At 42.5% G+C, this 24,248-nt stretch overlaps 1 protein-coding gene across 1 annotated transcript in view; it reads left to right on the top strand.

The window, feature by feature from the left end:
* Window positions 1-644: 644 nt before the first annotated feature.
* The window catches only part of LOC126982434 (uncharacterized), a 34,035-nt gene continuing 10,431 nt past the window's right edge, over window positions 645-24,248 (top strand). Inside the window, exons 1-4 of the mRNA XM_050834479.1 lie at window positions 645-789; window positions 15,412-15,461; window positions 15,729-15,840; window positions 17,998-18,121. Coding sequence (XP_050690436.1) covers window positions 15,419-15,461; window positions 15,729-15,840; window positions 17,998-18,121 — 279 coding nt within the window. The 5' untranslated portion in view covers window positions 645-789; window positions 15,412-15,418. The remainder of the gene's footprint in view (window positions 790-15,411; window positions 15,462-15,728; window positions 15,841-17,997; window positions 18,122-24,248) is intronic.

The following is a 24,248-nucleotide window of genomic DNA, read 5'->3' as shown; positions in this document are numbered from 1 at the left end:
AGGACGTCTGAAAGTTTCTGAAGATGGAGAAATTCCGGACGGATGGGTGTAGGTGGGAGATGATGTAAGAGTACGAGAAGAAAAAGGGAGCGAAAGGTGGAGGTAAGGTGTTGAAGGAGGGAAGACGGAATGAAGAGGAAGGAGGAGTAGGGAGGAAGATAATGTAGAAATACGAGAACAAACGGAGTGAGATGTGGAGGGAAGAAGGAAAGGAGGGGAAGGAAGAGAAGGGAGGAAGATGATGTAATAACAGTACAAGAAGACGAAGGGAGTGAGAGGTGGGGGGAAGAAGGTATCGAAGGAGGTAAGAATGAATAGAGAGGAAGGAAGAGTAGGGAGGAGAGGGGAAAAGAAGAAAGGAAGGGAGAAAAGGAAGAAAAGGCAGGCATGGAGAGAAGGGAGGAAAGCAACACGTGACGCGGCATGCGGCTAAAGGCAGTATGCAAAGTAATAAATAAATAGTTTAAAGTGGACTGCGAGGAGCAAACGTGTGCGGAATGGAATGCCGGGACGCGTGTGAAGCAGTAGGAGAGACGGGATGGGGGGGTGAGTAGGGTGATTGATCACAGACAAAGAAAGTACTGAAGGGGGTGAGAATAAGAGGGAGGAGTAGAGGGGGAAGGTGTGGGGGGCAGAGAAGAATATTCGGCGACAGCAAGCGGTGGTGGGAATGGAACAGTCGTGACGGGGAGGCGGTGCACAGAGGCGGCGAGTGACCTGCGGTGGAAGTGACTGGCTGACTGACGGACGGACGGACGAAAAGAAGAAAGGGAGGTGACAGGGACCCGGGTGAGTTTGAGGCCACAAGAAGGAGGAGAAAGGTTCCAGGATGATCATTCAAGTGAACCAACCTGCCAATATCTTGAATTAATGCGTGGCTGGCTGGTTGACTGACTGGGTGGCCGACTGACTGACTGAATGACAGACTGGCTAACTGACTGACTGACTGACTGGCTGACTGACTGGCTGACGGATGGACGGAACAAAGGATGAAAAAGGGAAGGGAGGAAGGAAGGTAGAGAGGGACGCCGTATTAGCCTGGGTGAGTTGAAGCCAAGAAACGGAGGAAAACGTCCGAGGAGGAGATTATGTATGACCAGCCAGCAACTTGAAGGAACCCTTCAGGGAGGCGCATGAAGTGAAAATATTGAATTTTCCCTTGGAATTACCATTTTCTGTTTTTTTTGTCTTCAGAGAAAATTGAACTCAGGACTTACTGAAATCTGACGCCCGTACTTAGGCAAGTATTCACCTTTTAAAGTTTTAAACCCACCCGCGCGCTGATATAGCGCGCGACTGCTCAGTTGCACCATTCCAGCTTATATGTTTTCTTCGCTGTTTTTTCGCTGATTTGTGAATTATAAGTGGTCCATAAAAAATGACAGAACGTCGGCTGACTCATTTGAGAGAGAGAGAGAGAGAGAGAGAGAGAGAGAGAGAGAGAGAGAGAGAGAGAGAGAGAGAGAGAGAGAGAGAGAGAGAGAGAGAGAGAGAGCACTCGGAGCACTCTCCTACATCTGTTGCACCTGCATTCATGCTTTTTACTTTGCTTTTGGGATGACTTTATTCAGCACGAATAGGAAGGCAATGGAGGTAAGGGCATCTGATTTCGCATCTAGCCTTGAGAAGATAAAGAAGCTGGATAAGGCGGGAGAAGAGGAAGAGCGCCATGCTTCCCGTAGAGTTTTGTACATACTAGGTATCCATAGAAAAGGAGGGAACCAGGTGCCAACTAACCAGAAATAGCTACAAACAATGTAAAGTAGTATATCAATCATATATGATAGTTTTGGTTGAATAACTCCTCATGTACAAGACGGTATTGTAATTTGAAACTTAAACTGCTGATTTATTGAAATGTAAGTTTTTCGATAAACAAAAATGCGACAACGTTTTAACTTGCAAACCTATATTCACGGTTATTACTTTGTTGAAAAGAGATGTCAAAGGGCTAAATCTAAATTGATCGCTTTTTTTGTTGAGTGACTTTTTTTAAGAAAAAAGAAAAAGAAAAAAGGTGCATTTGCTCAGCTGAGCACGATAAAACGTACGGCATATAAAATATTTTACATAAAGAAATCGCAAATATCGATCAATGAAAACAGCCGAGTGGTATTTTTCATTCCGCAATAAAGGAAAAAAGATATGTAACTACATATCAAAAAGGAATTAGAAAACGATAAACCTAAAAAAAAAAAACCGGTTCCCGAGAAAAAAAAATCATACTTACAAAATGTAGTGGTGCTATCTCCATTAAACTTGGCCACAAATACTCTCACTGAGTCTAGTTTCTTGTATTCGCGTCTCAGCAAAAAAAAAAAAAAAAAAAAAAAAAAAAAAAAAAAATCACTATGCGCCAAATACGCCCCCCTTAACACTGTGACTGACTGATGACTGACTGACAGAATAAAGGGAGGGATTAGGGCGGCACGGGCCTGGGTGAGTTAGGGACACAAGGACGAGGAGGACCCCGCGGAAGATCAACTATACCGACTCGTTGACATCTTTAAGAAAGGCTTCGTGACTTAAAATGTGTAATCGATGCGCAAGAATAACTTCACGGACATGTAACATCGTTACGCGACCGTATAACAGAAACGTTAACTTATAATTATAATATGAGACCATGACCACACTGACCAATCGTTCTTTGACGGCGGTATAACTGTGACATGAACAAATATGCTGATGACATAAAAAAGTAGGATACTAATCATTTCAGACAGACAGAGACGCTGTAGTATTACTGGAGGAAGTAAATGACGTGTATGAGTTGGCCAACGAATGGACGATGTAGTTCAACAGGGGCAAAGGCAACATCCTAAGTGCGGGAAAAAAAAATCTGACTCTTGGTTTTAAGGTACACGGAATTAGTTTTACTTTTCCCCTACCACTCCTGGGCCGGCGGATTAACATGTGCGTGACATTTTGACCATTATTGAGCGGTGGCTTGGAGTGTCGTGAGGCTGTGCCGGGGTATTCAAGGAAAGCTCGGGCCACCACGTGCCTTTTGGTTCCGTCTCGATGCAGTGGGGCAAGGCTTAGTTGATGACGTATATCGTCGTCCTTGAAGCAGAGTCATCAGAGAACATATTTGCTATAAGGCAGCACGAAGAACTCTCTTGATATGCAGAAGTCATGAATCTTACATCCACACCTGTCTGACGGTTAACAAGCTACCTAGAGATTGTGAACGCATTTTGGCGAAGCTTTGTGAAAAAAAAAGTTTCTGGGCGAATTACACAACAAATTTCATTACAAATCCTGGTGCGGACAAAATCTGTTTTATAAAACATTTCAGTCTCGCAGGAAACCTCGTACATTTGTTTTCATGACCTTATAGCTACGAGTATATAACGCTAACAGACGGACAGGGAGACAGATAAACAAGTGAAAAGAGGCAGATAGACAGACAACGCAAGTGAAAACATAACCTCTTCGGAAGTGACAATCAATACAAATGAATGGCTGAGTGTTCTTCGAGCGCAACACAAATCAATGAGAAACATTCTGAGTGACTTTGCTTCTTGGAAATGACCAGAGCCACCTCTTTATGTCCACCTGTGCTGCGTAATATCCTTTCGTAATATCCGCCGACTTGGCGTTATTCGTTACCATTTACCGCACCTGACGCACAGTAGCAAAACACCCGATATGAATTTTTCAAGCCTTAGTAAGATCCTTGATAGACAAACAGATAAAGAAGGAGCCCCCCCACACACACATACGTGGTAGAGACTTTGAATAATATATCACGTTCGGAGTCTCATGTGGGGTAAATAACCTTTAACTTATGATAACTGATAAACCGTGTGTGTGTGTGTGTGTGTGTGTGTGTCAGGAACGGAGTATTCGTATTCGGTATTCGTATTCGAATACACTCAAATACCGTATTTGGGTGTATTCGTATTCGTATTCGGATAAATATTGATAGAAATCAAAGTATTCTCATTCTAATTCGAGTACAAGGGGAAAGTATATTTGTATTCTGCGAATAACCATACGAATACTGCAACATTTATCGTCAGAAAAAACAGCCGTTCTTCCTTACAACTCCAGCTTCCTGCTGGGCGGACGCGTAATCGTCGTGTATAGAGTTTGTCTCATATGCCACTTGCCAATGTGGAAGCTGAGTGTGTGTTCATGAGCTCATTTTACAGTTACATAACTTCAGAACAGTTCTACACCCTGTTACGTCGAGAATGTATTTTTCAATTAAAAGTATTCATGAATGTATTCATGAATATTTTCAAGAACTATTCGTATTCGTATTCGAATTAAAACCATTTCAGTTATTCGAATTCGTATTCGTATTCGTAGGAATTTAAAGTATTCGTATTCGTATTCGGATATACAGTTTTTGTATTCACTCCATCCCTGGTGTGTGTGTGAGTGTATGTGTGTGTGTGTGTGTGTGTGTGTGTGTGTGTGTGTGTGTTGGAGAGAGAGAGAGAGAGAGAGAGAGAGAGAGAGAGAGAGAGAGAGAGAGAGAGAGAGAGAGAGAGAGAGAGAGAAGGTGGATGGTCAATCAATACTGAGTCATTAACCGAGAGATATGGGACTAGTTGAGGAGGAAACATGGAAACAAGGACGAGCAGGCAGCAGAAAGCCTGTTGGCTTATTGCGAGGCTGCCTGCTTTTACTGATTTAATCAATCCGTCAGCCACAGGAGTGACCTGCGGAAGGATTAAAGCACTAATGAACATACTCAGAATTACGTTCAGTTCACCCCCGACGCAGCAAAGTGACGGTCAATGCGATTTTTAAAAGAGTTGATCGTTTCCGCACTAACCACTCCTGCAGGAAGGCTGTTCCAGTGGCGGACGACTCTTCGAAAAATAACTCCTGCCGATATTCGTACTGCATCGCTTCGCTTGAATTGTTTTACCGTTGTTTCTGTTCTCGGGTTAGTTAGTTGCGTGAAAAAATTAGAGTGATCGACATTGCTGAACTTGTTCCGGTACTAGAACACTAGTATCATGTCTCCCCGCAGTCGACTCTTCTCTTTTCCAACGTGAAGAGGTTGAGTCGCTTGAGTCGTTCTTCACAAGATTGCGTCCTCAATGATGGTATCATTTTCGTAGCGCGTCGTTGTACTCTCTCGAGTAATTCAATGACTTTCTTGTAATGAGGAGACCAGAATTACACGGCGTATTCTAGGTGGGGCTTTACCAGCGAATTATACAAGGATAACATAACTCCCGGCGTCTTGTATTCGAAGTTCCTCGCTATGAATCCAATCATAGTATTTGCTTTCTTGCAGGTGGACTTGCAGTGTTTAGTGTGTTGCAGGTCATTGCTGTGACCCCGAGGTCTCTTTCCTCCTGCACTACCTCTAGTGGTTCGCTACCCATGTAGTATGTGCGGTTGCTATTTCTGGACCCGATGTGCAATACTTTACATTTGTTTGTGTTAAAGGACATTTGCCACTTTCCTGACCACTGAGTGATTTGGTTTAGGTCTCTGAATTACTTCACAGTCTGCTGTCGTGAGGGCCTTCCCTCCCACCTTTGTGTCGTCAGCAAATTTGGAAATGGTGGATATTAATCCTAGTTCTAGGTCGTTGATATAGATAATAAAGAGTATTGGGCCCAGCACTAATAGAGAGAAGCAGAGGGAGATACACGCAATATTCATAGACCTGGAAAAAGCTTATGATCGAACACCGAGGCAGGAAATATGGAGATGCTTGAGGAAGAAGATGGTACCAGAGAGTTATATTAAACAAATTATGGAGATGCACAGAAATGTGAAAACGACGAAGAAGCTTTACAATCAGATCTAGATCGACTTGCACGTTGGGCCAATCAATGGCAAATTAAATTTAACGTTGACAAATGTAAAGTGTTGCACATCGGAAAAAATAACAATCGCGTTCGGTACGTAATGAATGGCCAACAACTTTCTGCAGTAAGTAAAGAAAAGGATCTTGGAATCACTATATCAAGCGATTTAAAGCCCGGTCAGCATTGTTCAGAGGCAGTTAAAACTGCAAACAAATTGGTTGGCTTCATCGGACGAGTCTTTAATAATAAATCGGAAAAAGTAATATTAAAACTGTTTAATTCGTTGGTTCGACCCCGTCTAGAGTACTGTGTACAGTTTTGGTCTCCCTACTACAGAAAAGACATAGAAAAGTTGGAACGGGTCCAACGAAGAGTAACAAAGATGATTCCTAGGTTGAGAAATTTGTCATATGAACAAAGGCTTAAAGAAGTAAATTTATTCAGCCTATCAAAACGAAGAATGCGAGGCGATCTAATAGAAGTGTTTAAAATGTTCAAAGGATTCAGTGATATTAATGCGGAAGATTACTTTACAATTGATCGATCAAATAGAACAAGAAGAAATCACAATTTGAAGATAAGTGGTAAAAGATTCTCGTCGCACGAAGCTAAACACTTCTTCTTCAATCGAGTTGTTAATGTTTGGAACTCTCTACCTTGTGATGTCGTTGATAATACAACAGTTGCGGCCTTCAAGAATAGATTAGACAAGTGTTTTGAATCCAACCAGCAACTAAGATATTACTCATTGTCGTAATAACGTTAAGTTCTTTCGAATACTGGTGTCCTTGTCCGCTTTTATCGCCCGGTTAGTGGTAGCAGTAATGGTAGTTCTTTCCTCTTTCCTACATAAATTCCATGCAGTTTTTCCATGCTGCATGGTTCTTTTTCCTTTCCTGCCAGCTTTGGCTGGAGGGATGGGGGGGTGGGGAGGAGCCTTCGCCTTTGCTGTCCTTCATCTTCCACCTTTGATTAGATAGTTAGTGTAGCTTGTCACAAACAACCTCGTAAGGACCAGCAGGTCTGCTGTTGTTTGTTCTTCCTTTGTGTTCCTATGAGGGTTAAAACTGCAGAAGGCATGACTGAGAGTTTTGATGTGAGGGTTGGGCTACACCAAGGTTCAGCCCTCAGCCCTTTTCTCTTTAATATAGTATTTGATGTGTTGACGGAGGGCGTAAGAAGAGGAGCGTCATGGGACATTATGTATGCGGATGATGTGGTGTTGGTTGGTGAATCAAAACAAGAAGTGGAGGAGAGGATGGAGGAGTGGCGTATAGCATTGGAGAGGCGGGGAATGCGAATAAGCAGAAGTAAGACGCAATATATGGTGATGGCAGACCAGGATCAAGGCAGGAACAGGGACATGAGGAGCATAACATTAGATGGCCAGTCTCTGAATAGCGTGAGGGACTTCAGATATCTAGGTTCAACGGTTGCGGCGGATGGAAATGAAGAGGCGGAGGTTACAAGAAGGATACAGGCGGGATGGAATAATTGGTGTGATATGTCAGGAGTCCTCTGTGACAAGCGAATGCCAATGAAATTGAAAGGGAAAGGGTATAGAACAGTGGTGAGACCAGCTATGACATATGGCCTAGAAACTGTGCCAATGAAGAAGAGTAGTGAAAGAAAATTGGAAGTGGCAGAAATGAAAATGCTGAGATGGATGAGTGGAGTGACAAGAAAGGATAGGATTAAGAATGAAGTCATAAGAGGTACAGTTAAGGTAACAAGTGTGGGTAAGAAGGTGCAGGAAGCGAAACTGAGATGGTTTGGTCATGTCATGAGGAGAGAGGAAGGGAGTTGTGAAAGGCATATAATGGACATGGAAGTGGGTGGCAGAAGGAAGAGAGGAAGACCCAGGACGAGATGGAAGGACTGTATTGTGGCGGACGGCAGGGAGAAGAACTTGGACCTTGAAGTGGCGGAGGGCAGGGTTAGATGGAGGAGACTCATCAAAAACAGCGACCCCGTATAGAAACGGGATAATAATGCTGCGGAAGAAGAAGATTGGGCCCAGCACTGACCCCCGTGTCACTCCACTGGTAAATGGAGCCACTTGGAAGTCTGCCCGTTGAGTACAACTCGTTGTTTTCTTCCTGTGAGCCAATCTTTTAACCACGCAATCAGATTCTCTCCTAGTCCCGCCGATTTCAGTTTCTTGAGAAGTCGTTCTTGTGGTACCTTGTCAAAGGCTTTTTGAAAGTCTAGATATATAACATCACTAGGGATATGGTTATCTCAGTTTTCATATATACCTTGAAAGATGTACAGTAGTTGGTTAGGCATGAGCGCTTATTTCTGAAACCGTGCTGAGCATCGGAAATTATATTGTTGTCTTCAAGAAACTTGACGAGTTTGTCTCTGATAATCTTCTCGAGAACTTTTCCCGCCACTGAGGTCAAGCTAATTGGCCTGTAGTTTAAGGGCACGCTTTATTTTCCCTTCTTGTAGATCGGTGTTACGTTCGCTTGCTTCCAGTCTTCGGGAACTTTGTTTTGTTGTTGTGTCAGATTATAGATGGCGGTGAGTGGCTTGAGTTGTAACGGGCTTGTCGGGAGGCGTTTAAAGGGTGTTGATTAAGACTTCAGCTTCCTTAAGGCGAATTATATTCGTAGCCTTTATGTACAAGAAGCGACGGAGCGAGAGCGACTGTCGTTGTGTGTCAGTCGGACTCTCGTGACGGAGTGGCGAGTTACAGGTTGGAAAATAATTGTTACAATTGGTCACGTATGTCAAGGTGACCTCCACGCACCATCGGAGTGCGAAGTATACAAAACTGAGACGGTAAACACTGACGGACGACATTCCTATAAGGTGGCGTGATCTATCTGTCGTGGGTTTTTCCATTGACAATTGTATGCCTAATTCGTGGTGATATTAAATAATAATAATACATTGATATCCTACTATAACAGAGTATTTGCTGCTTGAGTTCCTTGAGCAGCCTGGGTGACAAGTCATCGGGTCCGGTGGACTTATTTGTCTCGAGCTTATCTAGGTACTTTTGCACGTCCAGTTCGTCAATTATGCATGCCAATTTCTAGTGGCGTGATTCCTCTCGGTGAAGGGCTCTCGGGAATCGACTCCGTGCTCAGAGAAGCGAAGTTCTTGTTCAGGATTTCGACCATGTGTCTGATGTCTTGTGCTAGGGCGCTGCTTACATCCTTTTGGGGACCGATGTTGCTTTTCGAATTATTTTTTGTTCTTTTATATGTGAAGAACTTTTTCGGATTAGGGTTGGATTCGCGTGCTATTCGCTTCTCATAGTCGCGATTACATTAGTGGATGAGGGTTCTGCAAGCTCTGAGGCTATGGTGGTATTGTTCACGTGCTTCATCAGTGTTATTTTCCTTCCACAAGTTATATTTTCTTTTCTTAAAAATTTATTGGTCTTTTACTTGGGTAGTAATCCTTGATGGATTTACGCCATTGTTTGTTCTTCTAGTTTTCATGGGAACTGTTGTCCTCTCTACCTCTACTCGTAGGAGTTTATTCTTCAAGATGTTCCATGCGTTGTCTGCAGGGGCAAAGTTTAGGTCTTCAGAAGTTGCCTGAGGTAGCAGTTCACGAGCAAGACTGAAACTGGCTTTTCTGTAGTCTGGGATCTTGGATGTGTTTTCGATAAGCTCGTGTTCCGTTGTAGTACTGAAGCGAATTGAAAATATGCTCTCTCCGAAAGAAAGGATGAAATATTAAGCAATGTAAGGCTCCACTAGGAGAATATTCGGTGGTCGAAAAAAATCTGAATGCGATTTGATTTCTAATGTAACAGCAAGAGACGACTGCGAGCGTAAAGCAACGAAGAGAAATAAAGTGCGATATATGAAAAAAAAGAAAAAAAATGACGAATCATGTAATCATACATGACGAAAATCGATGTTCTTCTGTTTAGAACACACATAGAAACGAAAATCATTTCATATTTTGAAGTAGAAGAGTCACTGTGCTAAAAAAATAGCCAATAAGGATGATCTTAAGTGTTCTAATTGTTGATATACTTTACTAGGTATAGCACTTATATCCCCTAATTAACCAAACCTTGGAAAGTATCTGTAAGCAAGCTGGTACGAAAATACTGAGCCAAATTGCTCCCATCAGAGAGATTAGTCGGTAATGGTAATGCCAATAAGACGTAATGGGGCGAAATTATTCCCTGGGTTCTCTTCTTCCTCTTCCTGATCCTTATCCTCTTTCATCCTCCTCCTACTCCTTCTCCTTTTATTATTGCTTAACTGTGGTGATGGGGGTAATGGTATGGCATGGTGGAGGGAGACTTAGCTACACTATAACTGTCACGTAAGAATATACAAACATAATGGGTCTGCAAGAGTCCGGTAGACTTATATAAAGAAGTTCCTGTAAGCCTTACCACACCTATCCTCACTGTCCATGAATCCCATTTCTTGAAGGTTATATATCGTACTGGCACTCAACAACAAAGAGAAGATGGCGCCACTATAAACACCTGCCTGCGCCAATACGGGCTGGGGCCGAGTACCATCCAGGCCCCTCAAGCAAGCCCACCAGCGCAATAGGCGGAGACGTAAAAAAAAAAAAAAAAAAAAAGACTGTCGAGCCTGTTACGCTCATCAACACTCATCATTAGTGAACCAATTCTTGCCTATCTTTGCTTAATCTGAATTTATTAAACAAACCAACGAACATAATGAATTGGTCTGCAAGAGGCCTGTTTTTTTTTTTCCCCTTGAGCTTCCTCCCTTGTTAGGAAAAAAACCCTTTAAGCTCGTATCCTCGTACCCTTCGCCTCTGTAGAATATGCAAATTTAAATGTTTAAGCCTATCCTTGTTGTGGTAAATTTCTTTGATCATGAAATTTTTTCCTCCTCTTCTGCACAAACTCTAACATACTGATCCCAATTTTGTACTAAAGAGACCAGACTTGTACCACATAATCAATATGTGGCCTAACTAATGGTAATAATCATCATTATTATTATCCTCGCCGTCATTCACCTGGACACCCTCTGAAATGATCGACAGATTTTTTTGTGTGAACACTGAGTTGAAGTAGCTTAACATTTTACTCATTTCCTCTTCATTTGTAGCTCTCTGTCTGTCTGTCTATATTGCAAACCCCAAACCAACCAACCAACCAACACACACACACACACACACACACACACACACACACACACACACACACACTGTAAGAAGATTGGTTGTTTTCGGAATGATCTCTGTCATAAAACAAGGCGGCAAATACCAAAAACCTGAGAAATGAACACCCACTTACTCGCACCCTCCCCCACCTCCCCACTCCCGACACACACACACACACACACACACACACATACAGACCCCCCACTAACACAGACAGCTCACCCCTCACACACACACACACATTCCGCTTTAGTGAGGAGAAAAGAGAAAAAATAAAAAACAGGCCACCTAAAAAAAACTCGACAAGGTTAAAGTATCGGCCATCACGTTCACTCCATCTAATGCATAGCAAAGCAGCAGGGAGTTAAATCAAACATTTGCCTAAACATACCGTGATGAAAAAACATGACAGTGAAGAAGAACTTGATCTTTGGGTGGAATTAATGGACATAAAAAAATAAAGGTAGTCAGTCCCTCCTCAATCTCGATAACGATATGACAAGAGAATAAACTAGAGAAAAGCAGAAAGTCACACAATGGCAAGCATACCAGGCGATATGACTAACACAACATGAAAAAAAGCAAGGCAAGCAGAGGACAAATTAACAGGTATCTAAAACACACATAAACAAGCAAATCAACCCACCCCACTCTCTCTCTCTCTCTCTCTCTCTCTCTCTCTCTCTCTCTCTCTCTCTCTCTCTCTCTCTCTCTCTCTCTCTCTCACACACACACACACACACACACACACACATACACAGCTCCTTCATTGGCTCTGGCTAACCCAAGGAAAAAACAAACAATCATACATTCACAACAATAACAATACCGGTTTTATCTGTTATACCACCCATCCAATAAGCGCACCAGGGAACTAACTCGAATTACTAACCTAACCTTTTCTTGTACGAGAAGTAACAGAGCTCCAACATGACGCTCCCGGCGAGGCTTACGAAAAGGATGATAAAATGGACTTGCAAAATTTTGGTCATCGTTTTCAATGAGTAAGAGATAAAGAGCAAAACAAAAACGAAAACGATTATAGTAAAATGCGATTCAGTCTTGTTTTCTCTCCAATCTATATTCAGTGTCCGTCTAGAAATCTATCAGTCTATCTAAAAATCTGCCTATCTCCATCTATCTATTTTCTAATCCTCAGCAAATTTATATATTACCCTAACAACTCTTTTACCCTTTGTTCCAATATGCGTAACATGCGTCTATATTTTCTTAAACTAAACAATTTCTAATCCACTGTTTTCTTTTAATCCTTACTTAAGTAGAGTATTCGTGCAAAGAAGCATTACTATTTTTTTTCGCAAGCACCATCGGAGCGGCGGTGTCAGACTGGCATTGTTTGTGCGTTGCCACTTGACGTCACGATAAAACCTCAAAAGAAGTGTTGGCGTGCGTTGCCAGAGCGGCGGGGAGTGTGTACAGGGCGTGAGTCAGTGTGAAGAATGTGCAACCTGTGGCTTAAGGGGAATTGGAAAAGGAGGAGGAGCAGGAGGAGGAAGAGGAGGAGGAGGAGGAGGAGGAGGAGGAGTTAAGGGATAAGTAGCAGGAGAGGATAATGATGATGATAAGGTGAAGGAGAAAGAGAAAGAGGGTGAGAGGGTGAGATAAGAAGTAGGAGAGGATAATGATGAAGGTGAGGTGGAAGAGAAGGAGTGAGAAGAGAAGGAGGAGGTAAAGGAGAAGTAGCAAGAGATGATGAGGATGAGGTGGAGACAGAGAGAATGATGTAAAGGAGATGGAGGAGTAGGATAAAAAGAATAGAGAGGATGAAAAAATAAGGACACAAGAACAAAAACAATATATATAACGAGAAGAGGAGGAAGAAAAAGGAGAGAGAGAGAGAGAGAGAGAGAGAGAGAGAGAGAGAGAGAGAGAGAGAGAGAGAGAGAGAGAGAGAGAGAGAGAGAGAGAGAGAGAGAGAGAGAGAGAGAGAGAGAGAGAGAGAGAGAGAGAGAGAGAGAGAGAGAGAGAGAGAGAGAGAGAGAGAGAGAGAGATTTACATAGATTTACATAGAAAATCAGACCACACAGACCCCATGGTCAGAAGACTCCAAAACGTTGCATTTCTACTCTAGTTGATATTAAGTTGAAGGAAGTGACGGTCGAGCTTATTTTTGAAGGAGTCAATCGTGTTACACTGGACTACTGATGATGGGAGCTTATTCCATTCTCGCACTACAACGTTGGTGAAGAAAAATTTGGTGCAGTCTGAATTTACTTGTCTACATCTGAGTTTTACGCCATTGTTCCTCGTGCGCAAAGTGTCATCGATCATAAACAATGTTGATCTGTCTACATTCGTGAAACCATTAAGTATTTTAAAACATTCGATCAGTTTTCCTCGGAGGCGACGTTTCTCAAGAGAGAACATGTTAAGGGTAGAAAGCCTTTCTTCGTAGGATTTGTTGCGCAAGGAAGGGATAATTTTCGTTGCCCGACGCTGAACACCTTCTAATTTAGCAATATCCTTTGCGTGGTGGGGAGACCAAAACTGTACCGCATATTCCAAGTGGGGTCTGACTAAACTGTTGTAGAGCGGGAGTATTACATCTTTATTCTTAAATAAAAAGTTTCTTTTAATGAAGCCCAACATTCTGTTCGCTTTATTTGCTGCATCGATGCATTGCTGTGAGAATTTGAGGTTTGACGCGATTTGAGAGAGAGAGAGAGAGAGAGAGAGAGAGAGAGAGAGAGAGAGAGAGAGAGAGAGAGAGAGAGAGAGAGAGAGAGAGAGAGAGAGAGAGAGAGAGAGAGAGAGATAGAGAGAGAGAGAGAGAGAGAGAGAGAGAGAGAGAGAGAGAGAGAGAGAGAGAGAGAGAGAGAGAGAGAGAGAGAGAGAGAGAGAGAGAGAGAGAGAGAGAGAGAGAGAGAGAGAGAGAGAGAGAGAGAGAGAGAGAGAGAGAGAGAGAGTATTTTCACCCCCCTGGCTATATACTCTTAATGTGACGGAAAAAAAAGAGTGTGAAAGTGTGAGTCAGGGAAGAAAGAAGAGAGTATTTTGATCCCTATGGCTATAATATTATAATGGGAAGAAGAGGAAAAAAGGAGTGTGAATGAGTGAATATGTTGCCTCTCTTTCTATCTTTTTTTTGTTTTACAACAAAGGAGACGGCTCAAGGGCAACAAAAAGAGTGAAGAAAAAAAAGCCCGCTACTCACCACTCCCACAACAGAAGATAGTATAGGGTAGCCAAAAGAGAGGTCAATTTCGGGTGGAGAGGTGTCTTGATACACTCTTCTTGTCATAGGCAGGAGGAAATACAGACGAAGGAAGGCTGTTCCAGAGTTTACCAGTGTAAGGGATGAAAGAGTGAAGATGCTGGTTAACTCTTGCATAAGGGGTTTGGACGGTATAGGGATGAGCTAGAGTAGAAATTCGAGTGCAGCGGAGCCGCGGGAGGGGGGGAGGCATGCAGTTAGCAAGTTCAGAAGAGCAGTCAGCGAGAAAATATCGATAGAAGATAGAAAGAGAGGCAACATAGCGGCGGAATTTAAGAAGTAGAAGACTATCAGTAAGAGGAGGAGAGCTGATGAGACGAAGAGTTTAGACTCCACTCTGTCCAACAGAGCTGTGTGAGTGAAGCCACCCCCCCACACGTGAGATGCATACTCTATACGAGGGCGGACAAGGCCCTTGTATATGGACAACTGTGTGGGGGAGAAGAACTGGCGGAGACGATACAGAACACCCAACCTCGAGGAAGCTGATTTAGTGAGAGAAGAGATATGAAGTTTCCAGTTAAGATTTGGGGTTAAGGATAGACCGAGGATGTTTAGTGTTGAAGAAGGTGACAGCTGAGTGTTGTTGAAGAATAGGGGATAGGTGTTTGGAGGATTGTGTCGAGTTGATAGGTGGAAAAATTGGGATTTTGAGGCACTGAAGGACACAAGGTTCCTTTTACCCCAATCGGAAATGATAGTAAGGTCTGAGGTTAAGCGTTCTATTGATATTATCACGCTGACTGCTCTTCTGAACTTGCTAACTGCATGTGTGCTTCCCCCTCCCGCGGCCTCGCCACATACAACTTTCTACTTAAGCTCATCCCTTTACTGTCCAAATCCCTTACGCACAGGTTAACCAGCATCTTCACTCTTTCATTCCTCACGCAGGTAAACTCTGGAACAATCTTCCTTCATATATATTTCCTCCTGCCTAAGACTTGAACTCTTTCAAGAGGAGGGTATCAGGACACCCCTCCTCCCGAAACTGACCTCTCTTTCGGCCACTTCTCTGAACGTTTTTTATAGGAGCAGTGAGTAGCGGGCTTTTTTTTTCATTACTGTTTCCTTTTTTTTTTGCCCTTGAGCTGTTTCCTTTGCTGTAAAAAAAAAGAACAAAGAAAGGAGAGAGGGAGGAAGAGAGCGAGTGATTTCATCACCATGGTTGCAAATGCATTATTCGCTCACCCAAACAATCAGATGAGTAATACCGAGAAAATGGCAGAGTCCTCTCATTATTTTACATGTTCATTGTTTTTTTCAAGCTTCGTGATGGGGCGGTTAAGATTCCTCTGCCTGGCGCTTTTCCTGATGGGTAAGTATACGTGGAGTGCTCCTAATAATGTTGTAAAGTAATTCTTCCTTCCACACCCTTGGGCATGCTGCTTGTATAACTCATCCTAACCTTGCTTTTCCCATTGTGTTATATTGTTCCTGACTGATATAGAACAACACGCAAGACCTTTATGTTCGCTTACGTAACCGTAGTAGTTGTGAATTATTGCATCAAAAGGACGGTGCATGCGTTATCTTGTTCCTGTCTGCTAGATGAACACTATAAGACAAGCCGAGGTCTTTACAGGCACCATGCTGGAGGTGGAGGCGCAAACCAGCTACTTCGACAAGATCAAGAATTACTTCGACATGAAGTTCGAAGACATAAAAATGAAATTCCAGGGGTTTAAGACAGCCATGTGAGTAAACTACCCTCCTTTGTTTGTGTATCTGTTTTGTAAAAATGGACGATAGAAAGATAAATTATAAGAGATAGATGTTTTTTTCCTTTTCCTAATATGAAGTTTTGGTTCTTAATCTTTTTAGATACTTGAATTTTTTTATCACTTATATTTCGAAAAGTGATGTTGGAAAGGTAATTAGAAATGGAAAGTTTTTTTTTTTCGCTACTGAAGATTGAATTCCTTATATTTCTAATCACAGGAGGGGTTTCAGCCTTTTATTTGCGGGTTAAAGGATGTTACTGCCATTTCATAACGTGGTATATGGTTCCTCTTCTTCAATGAGCCGCGTTGTGGGTATCCAGCCTTCCTGTTCTATTATTCATTTATAAGACACTGGTGTATCATTCACCCTTATATGTGTTTTCTTTCCCTTCCATTCGTTTATTACATTTGCTCCCTCCTTTCAACTGATTAACTAATTCTCTCTCTCTCTCTCTCTCTCTCTCTCTTTTTTCCATTCCTCCTTTTGACACACTCTTGCTACTCCCTTCCTTCCTTTTTCCTTTTTCTCTTTCTCCCCTTTTCCTTCTTTCTTGATCTTCCTTCCTTTTCACCTCTCGCTCTTCCTCTTCTCCTCTTACTTCCTACATGCCTCCCTTTCTCTCTTTCCTGCCTTCCCTCTTCCCTCCTTCCACCTCCACTTCGCACAGTATTGTCCTACTTCTTGATGAGGCGACTAGGGCAATAAAGCAGGTATCGATCCCCTTCAGCCTTTCCCCTCGTGACCTATTCTCTCTCTCTCCCCCTGATCAGTAATTCATAGTATTTTTTCCCTCCCCTCTCTGACCTCATTTTCCAACACTACCTTTGCATTAATCATCAAAAAGATCGACTCACTACTTTTTCATTGCTGTTTGAGCCCCGCTCAGGCCGGATTCTTTCCGTTGACTAGGAGTGGTTACTGTCCCCCCCTGAGCAAGTGGGATGGGGCGTGTGGTGTGTGAGGTCCTGGGAGTACCCAGAAATCGACGATAATGAGCATGCACTTGCTCATGATGGGAGAGTACCTGCTGGCGAAAGCGAGTCCAACTCGTGATCGGGCCGTAGTGAATTACACACACACACACACACACACACACACAAACACAGGTAGCTCCCCACCACATGACTCTGTATTAATGATTCACACCTTCGCCTCGCCAGCTGTGTCTCTTCCTCCCACCTTGCCTCTCCCTTCTTGCCCCTCTCCCTCTACCCCTTTGTGGGACTGGTCAATGGTGGCACAGTTTGTATAATTATTGCTCTCTCTCTCTCTCTCTCTCTCTCTCTCTCTCTCTCTCTCTCCTCTTTTCTTTTCTTCTCTTCTCTTCTCTCTCTCTCTCTAATTTTTTTATCCTTCCTTTGTCTATTTTCTTATTTATTCATTCCTCTTCTCCTCTGGGATTCTTGCATTCTATACCTATCGTTTCTTCATTCATCTTTCACTTCATTTTTAACCTGTTTCGTTTTTTTTTTTTATTAATGTAATGGAGTCCTCGATTTATTTTATATTTTCATTGTTGTTCTGTTAGCCATATAATATGTTCTCTGCTTTTTTATCTGCTGTTCTTACTCTTAAAGCCATGATATTTTATCTTTCCTATCACTATTCTTTATCTGCCATTCTTATTCTGAAAGCCATAACGTTTTTTCTCTTTCTTCTCAATGTATCTTATTCTTACTCTAAATGCTATGCCGTCCTTTCTAACTCCTTTCTCTTGTTTTGTTTATTTTCTTAGTTTTTCTGCTTATGCGTTCATTCCGATATGTCTTTTCTCTCTTCTAAGGCTGCAAACACGCAGCAAGGGAGGCATAATGTTTCCAAGCAACGGGGAATAAACAAACAATACTCTCAAACCTTATACTCCACACACACACACAAAAAAAAAAAAAAAAACTTTCACTCTCTTCACTCTTCTTTCACCAACTGTATATATTTCACTTTTTCGTTTTCAATATAGCTTTTTGGGGTGATTTTTATTTGTGATTTGTCTGAGTATGTCTGTATTTCTGGCTGCCTGTCCGTATGTCTGCCGGTCTACGTGTCTGTCTGTCAGTGGTCGATTTTATCTGTCTGTCTGTCCATGTGTGTGCATGCCTGTTGTCTGCCTCTCACCCTCCTGTCTCCCTCAGGGGCAACAAGTTTGACCTCCTCTCGGATAAGCTCAAAAATTTCTTCAACAATCAAAACTTCACATCCGCCACGGCTGCAGACCTTCTGGCTGAGCTGAAGGGTGACGACTGGAAGAAAATGGAGGTGGGTGAAGGACTCGTTCACCCACACCCACACCCACACCTACACCCACACCCGCACCCATACCCACACCCGCACCCACACCCACACCCACACCCACACCTACACCTACACCCACACTCACACCCACACCCATACCCGCACCCACACCCACACCCGCACCCACACCCACACCAGCACCCACACCCACACCCACACCCGCACCCACACCCGCACCCATACCCACACCCGCACCCACACCCACACCCGAACCCACACCCACACCCACACCCACACCCTCGCCCGAACACCGTTATCCGAACACACTCATACAGCACAAACATTTTTTTTGCGAACATATTTTTCTGACTAGTTATTTTGTAGTTGTCTTTTTGAATGCGAACATATATTTTATTTTTATATTCAATTGGTTTTGCATATAAAAGGGCAGGTTTATAACGCGCGCGCGCATGCACACACACACACACACACACACACACAATACATATGCCAACCCTCATAAACATACGTACGTTGGTTACATTTCCTTCCCAACACGTCCATAACAATTATGATGATTACCTGTTATGCTGATAAAGGTGTACATTTGCATTAGTTATTGGGCAATTACGTAATTTTTTCTATTACGTTAGCATACTCGCAAGAACAAGTACTCTCTTGCAATGTAAACACACCCATACCTCACAACCACATATTAACTCCCCCCCACACACACACACACACACACACACATACACAGAGAGAGAGAGAGAGAGAGAGAGAGAGAGAGAGAGAGAGAGAGAGAGAGAGAGAGAGAGAGAGAGAGAGAGAGAGAGAGAGAGAGAGAGAGAGAGAGAGAGAGAGAGAGAGAGAGAGAGAGAGAGAGAGAGAGAGAGAGAGAGAGAGAGAGAGAGAGAGAGAGAGAGAGAGAGAGAGAGAGAGAGAGAGAGAGATTTACAAAGATTTACAATGAAAATCAGACCACACAGACCCCATGGTCCAGACTAGGTGGTCTGTCCTTAAACCTAAGTGATTCTACATTAATCACATGGCTCCAAAACGTGCATTTCTACTCTAGTTAATATTAAGTTCAAGGAAGTGACGGTCGAGCTTGTTTTTAAACTCACAAGCGTTCAATGCGTTAAGGACCTGGGGGTCAAAATCGCGTCAAAACTCACCACATCAATGTGTATCGATGCAGCAAATAAAGCGGAACAGGAATGTTGGGCTACATTAAAGACCAACTTTGGCTATTCAAGAATAAAGAAGTAACACTTCCGCTCTACAATAGATTTAGCTCAGACCTACCACTTACTGGAATATGCAGGTACAGTTTTGGTCTCCCTCACCATGCAAAGATATTGCTAAATTAAGGGTGTTCAGCGTCTGGGCAGACGCCAAAAATGATTCCTTCCTTGCGCAACAAATCTCTTACGAAGAAAGGCTTTCCACCCTAACATGTTCCTTCTTGAGAAACGCCGCCTCCGATGAAACCGATCGAATGTTTTAAAATACTTAATGGTTTCACGAATGTAGACAGAACAAAATTGTTTATGATCGATAACACTTACAAAACGAGAAACAGGTACAAAACTCCAAATGCATGACAAGTAAATTCTTGACTTCGTGCAATCTAAATTTTTCTTCACCAACGTTGTAGTGCGAGAATGAAATAAGTGCTCCCACCTTCAGTGGTCCAGTAACACGATTGACCTTTAACGCCGCCCATTTCCGTAATCGAACTTATTTCTGTTCCAACTTGAAGGACCTGGCACTTGGTTCACGTTAGAGGGCATTCCCATCTCCGACTAAGCTGGAAATTTTGTGCAACCTCTTGGATGCTTTTGCCTGTCTTCGTCAGTGTGAGAACTGAAAGCTACCAATCTTTCAGGTTCGTCTGCAACTTACTAATGCGATTATTGAGTCCAACATCCACATCGCTGATAAATAATGAAGAGCATCTGGCCAAGAACCGAGCCTGAGGGATGCCAATTAGTGACCGTATTACCTGAGTTGTTGTAATCCGTCAATCACCACCTTTTTTAAAGTTGTCTGTTGAACCAACCAATTCCTTGGTCCATTGGCTTACATTTGATCGTCAATACTCATTTGTTTAATTTATAAAGTAATTTATGATGACCTTATCAAACGCCTCTGAAATCGAGATAGACTAAGGTCCAATGATTTGTTACGTTTACAAACTGAGAAGAGGTCGTTATAAAAGTCAATATTTGATATAGGCAAGGATCTTTTTGTTTCGGAAGTGCTTCGATATGAATCCCAATTACGAGTGGCTTGGCTGTAACTCGACAATTTGGTTCTTATTATGTTCTCAAGTAGCTTGATTTGGCAACTGAAGTTAGATCATCACCTGTAATTACCATTTTTTGTCTCTTTTCTTAAAAAAATCGGTGTCACGTTATCCTTTTTCCAATCCGAAGGACGATGCTCTTGTCGCAAGGACATATTGAATACTGGTTGTGAGGGGAGAGCATTTGCTCTTGTTTTTTAAGCAGTATAGATATACTTTATCGGGTCCGGGACTTTTATTTGTTTTTAAGTGATTGGAGAGCTTTAAGGACTTACCGTTGTTATTTCAAAATTAGTAATGTATGCCTGAGATTTAAGATGGCATTGAAAAGGTAGTGGAGCAAAGACTGGTTAGGTTAAACACTGAGGAAAAGTAATTGTTTAAGAGGTTTGTACGTGTTGACTGTCAGTCACTTAAAGTAGTACCGTCGTTGTTTTCTGTTAAAGGTCCAATTCCACTCAGATCGCCTTTCATATTTACGTAACTGAAGAAGGATTTTGATTGATGCAGCGTTACGCAATATTTTCTCTGTCTACGCTGCTCGACATACTAATCTTTTTACTGTCGCCGGCATCGCTGATACAAAGTCTAACATTTTTGGCGTAAGCGGTTCTTTTCAAACTGTAAGACAATTTTCTACCATCACTGTAGCCTTCAGAGTAAGGACGTCAGTACTTGAGCCAGGAGAAAATATAGTTCTTGCAATGATTATAATTGTCCTAGAATTTCAACATTATGAAAACAGCAACATTATTTAACCACTGTAACCTTATCACCGTTTACCTCTGTTACGCTTAATGTTGACTCTTCTTCCTTTGTTAATATTCCATCACCTTTTCTAAGGTTTCTTTGAATTTTGTTCAATTGATTTACCAATTTTAAACTTGGCAAAAATATTTAATTTCTTTTTATGTCTTCATATATACCTGCTTTTCTTTGCTTGCTAATCCTTTCATCACCTTTCGTCATCCTCCTTTCTCGTCCGCCACCAGCCAGCTATGTTGGATGACGATGAAGGTGCAGGTTATGGTTTCGATCTCCTTGGAGCCATTAGGACGATGTACCTAATAGGTTCTTGTAGGCAGCTGAAGCGTCTTATGGTCCTCAACACGACGGATGGCCGACGCGTTCTTTCCGTCGGGCACCATGCTGCATACTTGCAAGTGGGCAAGAGGGAGGGGCGGGTGGGGAAAATAACGACACATTATCCAACAACAGAACTTACGACAATGAAGTGGTATGCACCCAGAAGACCAGATTCATTGAGGCAGTCCTTTCGGAGGCAGAGATCATCAAAGAATGAACCAAGGCAACAAACACCTGAATAAAGCAGGAAGTCCTTGGCAGAAACTAGTGCGCCAAAACTAGACTGCACATCCACACCAGACTCATGGATGGAAAACGTACTTTTAAGTGAATAGGATGGCAAATCTTTTATCATATACTTGGTGAGAAATGAATGACGATCGACAAAAACCTCAATGGAAAAATCAGTGTCAAAGTCAATCATACGGCACGAAATAATAAGCACAGTATAATCTAAAAGAAAATAATTATATGGAATCCACCATTATACGGTATTATAGTAGAATCAGGACACTGACTACAAAATATAAAGCCTGCAGGCTAACATGAATTAAAGTTAAACCAAAACAATGAAGTCCATGGTAGAGCAGGAGATGACACTAGCGATATCCAAACACCAAGATGTGGGACACAACAGACACGAAATGCCGCAGCAATGAATTAAAACTCCCGAGACGTAAGAGGCGAAAAATTTCTCCCAAATCTCTTGCTAATAAACAAAAATAAACAGAGCAGTTTCATCTAATCTCTCCTCATCCATAGTTAACTCCTCCTCAAAGATCTATCCCCTAGTATCACTGCGGTGAAACGGGCCCTTGTCCTAAGACACCCACATTAAGGTGCAAAAATGCTCCTTCCTGCGCAGGAGCACGGTCTAAGCCTACTGGGGCCCTGTAGTAGGAGACAGACCGGACTCTATCGGCGATCGAAATCTAGCCACGACCAGAGTCGGTCCGTCGACGAAGCGACCGGCGTGTCTCTGATCCATAGTTAACCGTCTGTATGGTTTTATAAGTCGAGGTGCTAAAAAGCTTCTGTTCAGCCAGGTAGCAGATGGAAATGGGCAAAGTGGCATAAGCTAATGAATTTCCTTTGTAACAGGATAATTGTGTGAGCACTGTCGATATGTGTATCAGGTACAGAATTTGGCAAAAGGAGCTTTTAGGTACTGGAAGACCAGCGTGATCTCCACATTCTGAATTGAGTGACTCAATCATAATGCGTAAATCATCCAGGCCCAGAACTTGGATCATTCAAAGAGGTAGCCTTTGTACACATATCCTCTATATTAATGGAAGAAAAATGTTGACACCTGGGAAACAGTACAAAATCATTTAGATTACCCCTACAGGTGCCTCTGCGACTTTTTCTGTTGATTATCTTTCTGATATATATATATATATATATATATATATATATATATATATATATATATATATATATATATATATATATATATATATATATATATATATATATATATATATATATATATATATATATATATATATATATATATATATATATATATATATATATATATATATATATATACATATATATATATATATATATATATATATATATATATATATATATATATATATATATATATATATATATATATATATATATATATATATATATATATATATATATATACACTCAAATCCCGCTTTGGTCGGATCCCGAATAAGCCGGATATCGGATAAGTTTGACACTTTCATGATTTTTCTTTATATACGTTCTATCCTCGAGTGCACTGGCAGGCATTGACTTTTTCCCCTTTGATTGAGTAATTTTAAGCCAATTTCGGCTTATATACTGGCTAAAATACCCTGCAAGGGCTGACGTTTGAGAGAGCGCCTCGGGCCGCACACGGACCGATCCGTGTGCCTTCAGGCGCGTGACGCTCGCAAGCCTGATTCCAGTCCGGACTGCCGCCGGCATCTCAGATTTGGAGAGGTGGGGCGCCACTGCGCTGGTGATGACGTCATCAGCAACCATGGCGGCCCAAAACAAACACACATATAAGTGTTTCGCATGGAATTTTTACCTCGCTGTGCTGCCCAACAACCACTGCAGCTTCCTTTTCATCCTCTGGTTGCAAGGAGCTCGTCGGCCAGAACAGCTAGTGATGCATGTTTAATCGTCGTCAGCAGCATCAGCGGACGCTAGAGAGAGAGCAGTGGGACGCCATTTTTCCTGGCAGCAGAGACGCCATTACCATAGCAACGACGAGTCTTAACTGAAAAGCGTTTGAAAGAGGGGTCCAGCTGGTCTCGGCGACCGTGGCGGAGCCGATTCCTCTCTTCTCAAACGCACCGCTGACTCAGCCTTACATCGTCTGGAGTCATTTGAGTGAGTTGTCCGGAGCCGTTAAGGAGACGCGAACGGCGCCGAGCCGGCAGTGCTAACGCTGGGCGTTTAAATTGACAGCTGACTAGCAAGTGCGTGTGGCAGTGCAAAGCCCTCAGCTTTCAGCCCGTCTTGTCGCCCTTATTGTTGCCTTTGTAATTCTACCATGGCCTTTGCTGGCAAGGCTGTGTCTTCCACGTCATTTAGGAAGCTAGAAGATGCTGTCGGTGGCAGTGACAAGATGGCTGCTGGCACAGGACCATGAGAGAGGTGTGATGTGCCGAGCCCATGGTGCAGTACAATGTGTGTGTGTGTGTGTGTGTGTGTGTGTGTGTGTGTGTACGCCATGCGTGTGGTATGTGTGCGCGCGCGTCATGTATGTAGTACACGTATGTT

The sequence above is a fragment of the Eriocheir sinensis genome, chromosome 51, assembly GCF_024679095.1.
Source record: "Eriocheir sinensis breed Jianghai 21 chromosome 51, ASM2467909v1, whole genome shotgun sequence".
In the NCBI taxonomy this organism is placed as follows: domain Eukaryota; kingdom Metazoa; phylum Arthropoda; class Malacostraca; order Decapoda; family Varunidae; genus Eriocheir; species Eriocheir sinensis.
The sequence above is the reverse complement of the archived record's forward strand: the minus strand, read 5'-3'. Positions and strand labels throughout refer to the sequence as shown.